The sequence below is a fragment of the Lepidochelys olivacea genome, assembly GCF_965140295.1.
Source record: "Lepidochelys olivacea isolate rLepOli2 genome assembly, chromosome: 5".
In the NCBI taxonomy this organism is placed as follows: Eukaryota; Metazoa; Chordata; order Testudines; family Cheloniidae; genus Lepidochelys; species Lepidochelys olivacea.
In genome coordinates this window covers 42,003,241-42,017,280 of record NC_140415.1, presented here as the reverse complement: position 1 = coordinate 42,017,280, position 14,040 = coordinate 42,003,241, and the positions used below count along the sequence as shown (strand labels likewise).

The window sequence follows — 14,040 nt, the reverse complement described above, 5'->3', positions numbered from 1 at the left end:
TATGAATAGAAATGTTTTTCAGAATTTTCTTGTTCTATTTAAAACGTTTAAAAATATTCTTCTGTCATTTTGTGACCTTCAAAATACCTGCATGTGTTAATGCTTGTGAGCCAGAATGTGAAACAGACTAGAAACAAAAATGGTACTGGCCACAGTGAACTAATTTAACAGTGGAAATTTTACGAATAATTTTTGATCTCAACTATCCAGAGCTGGTGAACGTTAAAGCAGTTAAAAGTTTGAAATTCAGTGAGCATTACAATGAATGTTGTCTAGTCACTAGAGCATGAAATTGGGAATTAGAACTTCTGAGTTTAAATCTGAATTTGCCACTAGTTGACTATGGGAAGGTGTGTATTATCCCTTTTCCTCTGTGCTTCAGTTTACTCTCATGTAAAAAGGCTAGAGTGTTCAGGGGTGTACAGCAATGTTGCAAGGCATAATTTAATAAATATTTTTAAAGTACATTGAATGCCTTAGTTGAAAGGCACAATAGAAGTAGTATTACACTGACAATAAGGTGTACAAGTGCAGCATTAATAAACTATGGATTTTGAAAAACATTTTAAATGTTTTATACAGAGGCATGCTTACCTATAGTTTAGGATTGGTTTGCGTTATAGCATAAGCAGAATGGCATTGACAGTTCAGGCAATGACTATACCTTGATCATACTATATATAGAGCTACATGCTTTCTCTTTGATCAAGATTTAGCAATCTAAAGTATGATTTATGGCATGTTATTAAGAAAGAGCTTGAAACTGTAGTTCCATCAGTAGTTTATTCTTCATGTGAGTTGATCCACTGATTTCAGCTGGAGTACTCAGGGAACAACTGTTTGCCATATTGGGCCCTAAGTAATAGATTAAGGCTCTATCTTATGCTGACATGCATGTTATCAGTGCAGATGCATATTTCTCTTAAACTGATGTAAATCAGTTAAGCCATTGTTTAGTTATAGAGCAGCAAAACATGTTTTGGAATGGCCAAAGCATTTCCATTTGAAAAGAACTATTGGTTATACCTCCCCCCCCCAAAAAAAAATGCATGGAATCAACTCAGTTATAACAGTTATTCGTGCAAATGATACACCTCTTGTTCCAGGGCTTCTGTGGGCAATAGTGCAGAGCCAGTATCAACTCTGTGCCTATTGGGAAGAAACCTGTTGTTGGAATATATGCAGGTGGGGGGGTCCTTATTGCTGAGATGAATACTTTGACCCTAATCAGTAGTTCCCATGGTGTCCCATATTGCTGTTTAAAATAATCTAAAACAACAAATAGAATATCACATAGGAGACAAACTCGAAGGTTTCTGTCCATCATTAAATCCTTGAAGGGACACTGTCAGCTACTATTTTTGTTAATTAGTCTGCATTTTCCATTAATTATGCCCTAGTGGAAGCTTGAAAATAAAATACATATTTTAGAATGGGAGCAGACTATGCTGGGAACTCTTTACTGTGTTCATTTTGCAGTCTCCAGCTATTCTTCCTTACGTGGGAAGGGTATTGGTAGGTTGTGAAGTGAGCAAGGCTAAAACTTCTGTACGTCTGGGGAATCAATGAGAAAAGGAAACTCCAGCTGTATGCATGCATGGAGTATGAGTCCTCTTTCCCTCTAGCAGCATGGCTACTTCAATCAGAGCCAGCTTTACGGGAAATAGCACCCTGAGTGAACTTGCATTGTGGTGCCCCTTGCCCCAAAATCCTTGCCCGATGGGTTCCCCACCCTCCCTTCACCCCAACCCCTTCACTGTGGCCGCTTAACCCCCTAATCCCTGCACTCCCCTCCTGCACCCACATAGTAAAAACTGACCTGGATGCAGTGACTGAGCAGCTGGCATTGGTGCTCACTTCCGCCACTGGACTGCTCTGCTGCGTGCACCTCTGGGGGCTGTGAAGTGGTGGAGAGCAAGGAGCGAGGTCCGGGCTCCCTGGATCCAGGTCACTGTCCCCACCTGGGCTGCTTAAGGAGAGCTCAGAAGAGCAGCAGCAGCTCCTAATGCTCACCTCACAGCACAGGTGGGGAAAGTGACCTGGATGCAGGGAGCCCTGGGGTGGGGGGGTTATACTGAGGTGGGTGGGGATGGGGTGGGGGGGGGGGTGTGCGTGCACACCAGAGGGTTTGTCTGAGTTCTCTGCTGCCAGACAAACAGCAGCTACACTGTGCGGATTTAGCGGCACAGCTGTGTCACTAAAAGCCTCTTAGTGTAGCCATAGCCTGAGTGTATGAGTGCGCTGTCCCTAAGAAAATACTCAGGGTCAGGCAACTGAAGGCTTGTTCAGACACTAGCTGCTGCTCTGGACCTAAAGAGACAGCAGCACACACACATTCCCCCTGTCCCATCACCCCAGCTCAGTGGAGATTGGGTACACTGACAGGAGAGGGACACCCCGACATCTGCTTCACCCTCCCTCCCTCACACAGCACAGACAGGAGGACACAGGAGCAGTGGCCGCCTCACACAGCAGTGGAGCAGGGAGGAAGAGGGACACCTATGCTCCAGAGGAGTCACCTGGCTCGGCTTTTCATCCAAATGCTCCCTTGCAGCTCGGGTCCTTCCCCTGCAGCTCCAAATGCTGCTGCTCCGCCTCTGCCAGCCCAGCTGGCTCTTGGCAGGTCAGGTAGGAATCAGGCAAACCCTGCGCATGGTGCCCCCTTCGGTGGGCCCACCCAGCTTTGACTTCAATCATGCTTCCAGTGTATGGTCTCACCGCATTTGTGTCCTATTTCTGCCCTTTAAAAAGGTGAGCTAGATCACTGTATTTTTATCTATTTTGCTCATTTTATTTTTATTTATTCACTATGCTTCTCAGAAGCGGGCAACATAAAGGCTATTGGTTTTATGCAGGAATTGGAAAATGCTGTTTTCTGTTAGTTTTGAAATCTTGAGGAATACCTCCATATTTCTATCCCCAGTGACCGAGGTCTCCTAAGGAAACTAGCAGGGATATTCAAATTCTTGTTCCCTTTGTATTTTTTTCTGTGATCTGAGGTAAAGTAATTAAATTCAGAGATTGTCTTAGGGCTTGTTTATATGAACACTTAATTTGCAGCAAGCTTCTTATTAGCCTGCTGCACACTAAATATTCCCTAGTGTGCTTTAATCCACCCCACTTTGAAATGGTAGTGAAAGGTAGATTTACACCACAGCTTGCTGTGCAGTAAGTGTTTGTATGGACAAGCCATTAGTATTCATATAGACCAAACCTAAGGTAAAGCAGAATCTCAGACTCTGCTCTGGGTTGATTCAGGGAACTAGTATTGCATTGTTCATCTCCTTTGTCTGCCAGATGCTTGGGTCTACTGTTAGAAATGCAAAATCCTAAACTGTTTGAGTGCCCTTTGCTGTATTAGCCAAAGGAGGTGTTGAGAAATGCTGTATATGCTATCCTTGCCCAATGTTTTTTCTAACCACTACATGTCCATGGAATAATCTGTTCTGGAACACACGTCCTCAAGGGCTTTATTTTTTCCATTTTATGTCTCTGCCATCCCTGTTCACTCTTCTGCTATCTTGTTTATATTTTAAACTTTGACCAAACTTGTTATCCTGATTTCTCTCTTGTCCTTAGTGTTCTGCACAATGTGGTCTGGGACAACAAATGCGAACAGTGCAGTGTCTCTCATATACTGGACAAGCATCCAGTGAGTGTCCAGAAACAGTTAGACCTCCATCAATGCAACAGTGTGAAAGCAAATGTGACAGTACTCCCATTTCCAACACAGAAGGTGAGTTTGGCTTCTTAATATATTTCATCCCTAAAAAGATTAGAGGTGGATGACTAATTCATGAATAATGTATTTAATGATTTTTTTTGCCCAATCACTGAATATTTATCTACAAATATTTTTTCATTAGTCAGCCAGCTCTAATCTGGAGACCACTGTGCAAATACAAATGATGACAGCTGTATGATATTTGTATTTGCACAGTGGTCTCCAGATTAGAGCTGGCTGGCTAATGAAAAAATATTTGTAGATAAATATTCAGTGATTGGGCAAAAAAATCATTAAATACATTCTTCATGAATTAGCCAGCCAGCTCTAATCTGGAGACCACTGTGCAAATACAAATATCATACAGCCATCATTAAAGAGGCAACATTTACCAGCAGTTACCATTGAGATATCACTCTTTTTTCCCCCTCTGTGTGTGTAAGAACTGAGGTACTGCAGCTACCACCATGTGGCAACTGTTTAGCGAAAACCATCGCACTTACATTGGTGGTCATGTGGGATCATGAAGAGTAGAAATGCCTTGCTGAAACTGCAAAGTGCACTGGCCTTGGCCCATTTTACTTTAATGCATTTTCTATGTATTTTTCCTATTATGTTTGGTAACATTTGCTTTCAAGGGCAAGCTCTTTGGGGCAGAGATCATAGGTGAAAGTCCCGGCCCTAGTAAAGTCCATGAGAGTTTTGCCATTGACTTTGCAATACGTCACCAAGACATTCATGGTTTTAAAAACATAATGTCTTTACAAATTTTAAATCAGACAAACTTATAAATTATTTTGACCACACACTATAAAAACAATGTCCTGGACTGCTACACCACCTCATTCCCACAATTCGTACATAGCAATATCATGGATGAACTAACAGTATACACATTTTGCTCCAGAAATGTTTGTCTCTCTTGATTTATGTACTAGTGGGATCTTCTAATACATACAGAGTCTCCATATATTCAAGGAACCATCAGAGTTTGTGTATGTAGGATACCAATGAAAGCGTTAGCAAAACTGATGATGGCTCTCGTAGCCTGAGAGCCTAGTGGTAGAATTTTGTAACTACCTACCTCTTGCAATAAGATATTTGAGATTTTAAGCAATCAGTCCTAGAATACATAGCAAGGCAGAAAGAGTGGAAAGTATACTCCCTATCCATTGAATACCACTCACCCAACAACATTAACCAAGTGGTGACACCATGAGGGAAAAAATGAAAATATCTAGTGGGCCTTAAAAAATAGGTTTAATGTAACCTGGGACCACTTGGCATCACTATGGGTCAGAGCTAAGATTGCATGCATTCCTTAACTGTCTTCCCATACATTCACCTGTTTGCTGTTCGTTTGTTAACTTTAACTGTGTGTTTCCTTTGTTTATAATGCTTGTTTTGGCATATTTACATGGCTATAATGATTTTTACCCTAATTTGGTCGTATGTACTCGCAACCTTAACTTCATTTTAACATTTTTTGTCTGGGAAGGGGCAGGGCTGGTAGCACCACCTATTAAGGGTACCCAACACTCTTTTTCCCCATAAGACCCTGATTTTATGTGCTTATAACTGTGCCAAACTTTAACTGATTGGGCTAAAATTTTGCCTCCTGGGTTTCTTCCTCAGGCTGAATTGGTTTTGAAATTTTCAGCCAAAGCAGTTCAGCCATTTGCATGAATGAGGCTAGGGAACAATACATTTAGTCCATGGAAACTAAATATTTGGAAAGTACTAGCACTCCCATGCTTTGGAGTAGGGACTTGAAATTTGGCAGGGGGTAGCCTAGGTCAGGGATGTTCCTATTTAGTTATGATGAAAATCTGCTCAAATTTCACCAAATCATAAAATGTTTAAAAATTGTAGTTTGCACATGCTCAATAGAAACATCTTTGATTTTAGCAGCTAAATTTCCCAAAGAGTCCATCAGCCTGGAACTGGGCAGAACTTTCCATTTAATTAAAGCTCTGGGTTGCAGCAGGTTGTGCCAGGTTTGAGTCCAGGCACCTGAACTGAGAGCAGGGTGCCTGTCTCTCATGCATTCAGTGGCCTCAGGAAGTGTGTAGGAGGAGGTGGCTAGATTCAAATGCAGAGGCGATAAGAATTAGACCTGGAGGTGGGGCAGAAGTGTGCATTGGGACAGGACCAGAGAGGGGGTCAGAAGTTTGGAGTGGAAGCTGGCAGGTAAGAGGAGGGAAACAGAGCTGGGATGGTGGGGGAGACAGAGACTATCTAGACAAGGAGACTGGGACTAGCAGCCAGGGAGGGAAACAGGTAGGGATTGGGAGCCAGTAGGTGGAAGGAGGAGATTAAGACCAGGTGAAGAGCTGTGGGAAAACACTCTCTGGGCAAGTAAACTGGGACTGAGAACCAGTGGGGTAAGGAGGAGGTAGGGGAGATAGATTTGATGAAGAGCCAGGGTGCAGGGGGGAGAACCAGGACTGTGTAAGAAGAAACTGGGACAAGGACCCAGGGGACGGTGGATACTGAAATTAGTTGAGGAGCCCAGGGAGGAAGATTGAGATTGGGAGCCATTGGAAAAACAGGCAGGAAGGGGGGAAAGAGATAAATTGGATGAGGAACCAGGAGAGGGAGACCAGGACTGGCTGGACAAAGAGATGGGGTCTGAGGTGAGAAGCCTAAGGAGTGGAGACTGACTTTCTAGGTGAAAACTATGGGGCCAAGACAAAAAACCAAGGGTGGGGAAGAAAGAGGATTGGGACGGGGCTGGTTGGCAGGAGTGGAGCAGAAGAGTCTGTGCCCCAATAGAGAACACACCTTTTCAGGGCCTGGATGTGACCCAAAGTTCCTGAGATTCACCATTCCTTTGCTGTCAGCAGATATCTGAAACCCACTGGCAAAGTGTCTCATCCCTTCTAGTACTGGTCCGCATAGATGATGTGGATCTACTATCTCTATCAGTTACTCCATTAGCTCAAGTGACAGAGGATTGCACAGTGGACCTAAAGGTTTCTTCAGATCCCTGCTTAACTCTCCTTTGCTGTTATGCCTACAAAAATCGTGACTGTGGTTAGGCTGCTGGCATGCTGGGACCTCTGACTATAATCCTGACATTGCTACCTTGTACTCCCCAGTCAGGCTGTCTGAATCATCTGTTGTCTCTTGTCTTATACTGAGTTTAAGCTCTGAGGCAGGAACTGTCTTTGTTCTGTGTTTGTACAGCACCTAGCACAATGAGATCCTGGTCCATGACTGGGGCTCATAGATGCGATGATACAAATAATGATTGGGTTCCACCTTGATCCATGTGGCTGTCAATATGATGCCACATGGTGGAATTTGTTTGTTCAGTTGGTTTTTTTAAAAACCTAGGGGAAAAAACCACACCAAAAATAGGTGAAAGGAACGTTAAGTTTGCAAAGTCAAGCATTTGAAAGTTAAGAAATGCCAGAATCTTGTAATTGAAGACTATCATCCATATGCACAAGGAGCTGAATTAAGATTGCATGTCCAGCCTTAACTTTGGCATTTCATAACTTTAGTGCTTGACTTTGCAACCTTATTATCTCTTAACATAATTTTTGTGTAATATGAAATACAACATAATATTGTTTACTGGTATTTTCTGATGAAATTGAATAGTTAGAAATCTATTGTCTTATTAGAGTTTATCATCATAATATTGTCCTGTATTCTACCTTTTAATGCAGAAGGCACAAATTTAGACTCAAGTCTTTCCCATTTTGGATTTGTTTTTTAACTATATAACTGCAACCGTGCTTGCATTTACCCTAATACTTGCATAAAGATACAAGATTGCTAATAGCTGTTATATCAGATCAGGTTGGCTCCATAAATTCAAAATTAACATGAAAACTAGTCAGATTTCAGTGAGATAAGTGAAGCAATGTAATGTGAAGTTTAGATGCGCATTCTATTCCATCTTTTAGAACTTATTTCTAATGAAAGCTTATAATCTGATGTTGATTGAAAGTATCTTCATAAGACTTTCCCTTTATCTTGATATTTAATTCCAATTCAGATAGACAGCCAAGAACAGGTGTAATATCAATTAAGACAGCAGTATAAAATAAATCCTGCACTTTTACAGGCCAAGAGGTAACTATTTGCTGCAAAGAAATTGTCTTTTGTCCAGAGGAAGCAATGTAAAAGTCTTTATTAATGGGTATGATTTATTGCCTACTTATCACCTCTTAATTTCCAGACAAAAAGGTCATGCAATTTAGTACCACAGTGATTGCCAAGAAAATATGTTCTAGGAAAAATAAAGAAGAGGAAGGGATGGTATAAATTCTTCTAATGAAGATAGTTCTAATTTTTATCTTAACAGTTTTAAAAGTTACATTGCCACTAAGGGTCACATTTTTGCCCTTGGCTCACAATGAAGATATTCATTGGAGGTTGGTGACATATGAAAGTGGTTAGGGAAGATGGCTAAAGATGCCGTTAGTGTCTATTTATATTACCTAGTATAGATCATAATGTATATTGATTCCAACAAAGGTAAGCAGTGCCTACTGTGCCGCCTCAAAGTTATTAGGAATACATACATGTGTGATCACAATTTGCCCCTAAATTATGAATCATTAAAGATCCAAAATTTCAAAAATAGGCAACTAGATTTTGACTGCAAAACTACTGGTTTTTCCTGTGAATTTATCAGGAGATTACAAATCTGTATGTATAAGCATCTGATATCTATAGTTAAATACTAAATATATGCTTAGACTGTATTGTCTCAGAATAATGTGTACATACCATACATTTTCTGTGTATGGCCTTAAACAAAATCCTCTTAAATATAATGAGGTGAAGTTTCTTGAATTAGATGAAATGGCCCCTGTCCATTTAGTCTACGTGACCAAATTGCTTGTGTTATAATGTCACCCTTGAAGTAAATGATCAGGCAAAGTCTTAACATGGTGGTGGTGACGGAAAGCTTTTAGGATTTCAAGAATTTACTAATCCTAAAGATCATAACTAATCTGAGGCTTTTATTTCATAAAAGCCTTTCTTCTTATGAAGATCAACCACTTTCCATTCATCTAACATGAGACTGAGCTAAGCAGACAATTCCAGCTGCTCTTAGTGAGGCTACTTAAATTATTTCATTTCTAAACAAGCAAAAAAATTGAGTTGTTATACATTTGGTACAAAGCTGAAGTCAAAATGAATGTTAGTCCACATAACCAGAATGGAACCGGATTGCTAGCATGTAAAATTCAAAAGCTTGTAGAGGAGTTTTTAAACTAAGGGCTGGAGGAAAACTGACAAGTGCAGAGTACCATCAGGTTCAGACAGGTAGACATATCCTGTTGGGGAGGATTTATTAAAGGGGATAGTCTATATCCTACTAAAGAGGAGAAGACAGAAATTGATAAAATTAGAGGTAGGAACTGTAGAGAAATCAAACTAAAAAGAGTCCCATTCAATTACATCACATAAAGTCAGACAACTAAATACTGACCATTTGTATAAGTGCTTGTATACAAATACTAGAAGTTTAAGTAATAAGATGGGTGAACTTGTGTACCTGGTATTAAATAAGGATATTGAAATAGGCATAGCAGAAACTTGATGGAACAATGATAGTCAATGGGACACAATAATAGCAAGGTATAAAATATCTCAGTATGTTGTGCTGGTGGGGGAATGACACTATGTGAAAGAAAGCAGAGTCAAATATAGTAAAAATGTGAATAAATCAAACAGTACCATAGAATCTCTATGGATAGAAATTCCATGCTTGAATAATAAGAGTGTAGCAGTAGGAGTATACCACCTATCACCTGACCATCATGTCTTTCTAATATCCTGGGACTGACATGGCTACAACTACACTGCATACAGGATGGTGAAATGCTCAGGGAGATTAGGGGGGCTACAAAAAACAGAAAACCCAGTAATGGGGGATTTCAACTATTCCCATAGTGAATGGGTAAATGTCACCTCAGGAGTGGTGGCAGAGTTAAAATTTCTAGACATCATTAATGAGTGCTTCTTGAAGCACTCAGTCCTGGAACCTACAAAGGGAGTGACCATTCTTGATTTAGTCCTAGGTGGAGCACAGGATCTCATCCAAGCAGTGAATGTAGCTGAACTGTTTGGTAATAGAAACCATAATGTCAAATTTAATACATGTAGGAGGAAAATTACCAAATAAATTCACTATAGTAGCATTTAATTTCAAAAAGGAGGACTTCACAAAAGTGGGAAAGGTAGTTAAACAGAAATTAAAAGGAACTGTCACAAGAGTGAAATGCCTGCAAGCAACATAGAAACTCTGTAAAAACACCATAAGAACCTCAGAAAAAATTTATACCCCAAAGGGGGAAAAAAATATCAGAGGAGTAAAATTTGCCGCCAGGGCTTAAACAGAGTTAGAGGCAATTATAAGCAAAAAGACATCCTTCAAAAATTGGAAGTCAAATCCTATTGAGGAAAATAAAGGCACAAACTCTGGCAAGTCTACTGTAAAAGTATAATTCAGAAAGTTGAAAAAGAATTAAGAGCAACTAGCAAAAATACACAAAAACTAACAGCAAAAATTTTTAATTACATCAGGAGCAGGAAGCCTACCTAACAATCAGTGGGGATACTGCATGCTGGAGATACTAAAGGAGGTCTCCAGGAAGACGAAGCTGTTGTGGAGATTCTAAATGAATTCTTTTTATTGGTATTCATTGCAGAGGATGCAAGGGAGATTCCCACATCTGGGCCAGTCTTGTCAGATGACAAATCCAAGGAACTGTCCCAGATTGAGGTTTCAGTAGAGGTGGTTTTAGAACAAATTGAAAAACTCTAATAAGTCACCAAGACCAGATGGTATTCACCCAAGAGTTCTGAAGGAACTTAAATATGAAATTGTAGAACTACTAATTATGATATGTAGCTGTAGGGAGGCAGGACTCACCGGTGTGGCACCTCCTGCTGGTTGTCCAGGGAATTAGCTCTTCCAGGCTGGTGTCTCACCTGCCGCTGGCCCCCATGCCGCTTTACCTTGGGGTGTTGCCCTCTGTCAGTACACCCACACTCTGGGTCTGCCTTCTCAGGGGTATCCCCCAACCTTCTATCCCCACCTCACCGGCTACTGCCAGTCAGCACCTAGCCCCCACTCAATGGGGCAGACTGCAGTCTGTAATGGCCACTCATCACAGGCAAGGGGGGTTTGGACCTGCTGCCTTTGCCTAAGCCCGGGCTGCACCTCTGCAACCCCTGTACCAACTCTGGCCTTGCACAAGGCCTGCAGCTTGGGGAGTTGCTAGGCTGGAGCTCCCCAGCTCCTTCTGCCCCAGCCCTTCTCCCTCCAAGGCTAGAGAGAGAGTCTGCCTGAGCACCTAGCCAGCAGCCCTTTTATAGGGCCAGCTGCAGCCTGATTGAGGCATGGCCCCAGCTCTGGCTCTCCCCAATCAGCCTAGCGTATTGGCTCCCTGGGGCAGCCCTTTCCCAGGGCTGTGTTAACCCCTTCAGGGCCAGAGCGGGTGACTACCCCGCTATAGTAGCCTATTGCTTAAATCAGTCTCTGTACCAGATGACTGGAGGATAGCTAATGTAATGCAATTTTTAATAAAAGGCTCCAGAGGAAATACTGGCAATTACAGGCTGGGAAGCCTAATTTCAGTACCAGGCAAATTGGTTGAAATTTATAGTAAAGAACAGAATTATCAGCTACATAAATAAACATGATATGTTGGGGAAGAATCAACATGGCTTTTGTAAAGGGAAATCATGCCTCACCAATTTATTAGAATTTTTGAGGATGTCAGCAAGCATGTGGACAAGAGAGATCCAGTTGTTATACTGTAGTTAAACTTTCAGAAAGTCTCTGACATGATTCAACACCCAAGGCTCTTAAGCAAGCTAAGCCATCATGGGATAAGAGGGAAGTTGCTCTCATGGATCACTAGCTGGTTAAAAGATAATAAACAAAGGGTAAGAATAACTGGTCAGTTTTCACAACGGAGAGAGGTAAATAGCAAGGTCTCCCAAGGATGTGTACTGGGACCAGTGTTGTTCAACATATTCATAAATGATATGAAAAAAGGGTAAACAGCAAGGTGGCAAAGTTTTCAGATGATGCAAAATGACTCAAGATAGCGAAGTCCAAAGCTGAGTGTGAAGAGTTACAAAGGGATCTCACAAAACTGGGTTACTGGGCAACAAAACAGCATATGAATTGTCATGCTGAAAAGTGTAAAGTAATGCACATTGGAAAACATAATCTACATACAAAACTATGGGATGTACATTAACTGTTACCACTCAAGAAAGAGATCTTGGAGGCATTGAAAACATCCACTCAGTATGCAGTGGCAGTCAAAAAAGCTGACGAAATGTTAGGAACCATTAGTAAAGGATTAGACAGAAAATATCAGTATACTGCTATATAATTTCATGGAATACCTACATCTTGAATACTGCATGCAGTTCTGATCATCCCATCTCAAAAAAAATGTCATCAGCTGTTGGCAGTTCTGATCATCCCATCTCAAAAAAAATGTCATCAGCTGTTGGCTGCATGTGTGTTCTTTCTGCGTGCTGCACTGGCTCTGGCCAGATAGCCCATACAGCAGTCTCCAATTGAACTGCCCAATAACCACAGACCCATCAGTAGTGAAGGCACCTGGCCAGGTTTATTGTTGATAAAGAACAATCTTAGTAGCCCGTGGACTCTACAGGACCACTAACACATGTATGCCTGTAAAAATGGATGCAGCTCATCAGTGGCGGGACTTTCCACTGCTCCTAAGCTGGCCAAAGACACTCCCTTTGAGATTCCATTTTGTACACCAATACAAATAAGATATGTATTGCCCCTCTGATGGGGTTAGTTGCCACCCATTACTTTGTACATATTGGTTCAATCAAAACATCTCTATCCATCACACTGTCATCCTGTCTTTATCTTTAAAAGGGGTCAACAGGTTCCTTTTGTCTTTGGGAAATGTGTTCGTACCAACTTGGTATTGAGATGTTCTGGTACCACCCTTCTGGAATGTGTTTACACAAGTGTCCTGTGCATAGCACTTCTCAGGAATGTGTGTGTTTTTGCAATACCAGCCCTATTCTTGCCAAATTCTGTGAGCCTGCTCACAGCCTGCCTCTTGCTAACTTTGCTTTATATTAGCAAGGTTTGATCACTACGTTATTTCAGACCTCACACCGGGCCTCTGATACAAGGGCTTATGTCTCAGGCGCTCTCTCTGCTACAATTAGAATTGGAAAGAGTTCAGAGAAGGGCAACAAAAATGATTAGGGGCATGGAACGTCTTCCATATGAGGAGAGATTAAAAATACTCAGACTAGAGACAACTAAGGGGGGATATAATAGAGGTCTATAAAATCACAAATGATGTAGAGGAAATGAAATAGGAAGTGTTATTTACCCCTTCATATAGTTCAGGAACCAGGGGTCACACAATGAAATTAATAGGCAGCAGGTTTAAAACGAACGTAAGGAAGTACTTCTTCACACAATGCACAGGCAACTGTGGAATTTGTTGCCAGGGCATGTTGGGAAGAGCAGAAAGTGTAATTGGGTTAAAAAAATGATTAGCTAAGTTCATGGAGGATAGATCCCTCAATGGCTATAAGGAAAGATGGTCAGGGATGCAATGCCACACTTCAGGTGTTCCTAAACCTCTGATTGCCAGAAGCTGGGGCTGGACAAGAGGATAAATCACTCAAAATTGCCTTGTTCTGTTCATTCTCTCTGAAGCATCTGGCACTGGCCAGTGTCAGAAGATAGGGCACTGAGCTAGATGGACCACTGGTCTGACTCTGTCTGACCATTCTTATGGTCTGTTTGGTGTGTTTGTATAAGGCAGCCTATGTCAAAGTCATCTTGATAAAGTTCAGAGGCATTTTTGTCTCGGAAAGTGTAACTGGTAGTACATGAAAGAGCAGAGTCAAGATTCTAGGGATATGAGAAAAAGAAAGCAATGATATTTCTTGTCACATTTAACATCTGCTTGAGCTCTTTGTTTCTGCAAACCCTTCATTGGAGAGTTAGCGCATAGTACGCCAGGTTTTGACAAATTGTCACTGATAAGGGTAACATTATATTTGCTGTTAGAAATGAATTACTGACAGCATATACCATGGCATTTGAAATATTATTCAGAATGATTTTATTTTCTAAGTACATATGGCAGCTGAATCCAGACTTTCAAGGTCACCTAAAACTCTACCTGAATGCCATTTTATCTTCTTTTAGTTTATGAGGTGCATCTTTGCAGTCTCAGTAGCTGAAGACACCATGTCATGTTGTATATATTGCTGTTGCGTAACACTTAATTTTATGGTATACTCTGATCTGGTCACAGAGT

General features: G+C 41.2%; 1 protein-coding gene across 3 annotated transcripts in view; it reads left to right on the top strand.

The window, feature by feature from the left end:
• ADAMTS6 (ADAM metallopeptidase with thrombospondin type 1 motif 6) overlaps nucleotides 1-14,040 on the top strand; it is a gene marked incomplete at its 5' end in the record, with an annotated part of 323,894 nt that overhangs the window by 305,188 nt on the left and 4,666 nt on the right. For all 3 annotated transcript variants that reach the window (XM_084627958.1, XM_084627957.1, XM_084627956.1), the window contains one exon: nucleotides 3,580-3,736. In XM_084627958.1, the coding sequence (XP_084484084.1) occupies nucleotides 3,580-3,736 (157 nt within the window). The remainder of the gene's footprint in view (nucleotides 1-3,579; nucleotides 3,737-14,040) is intronic.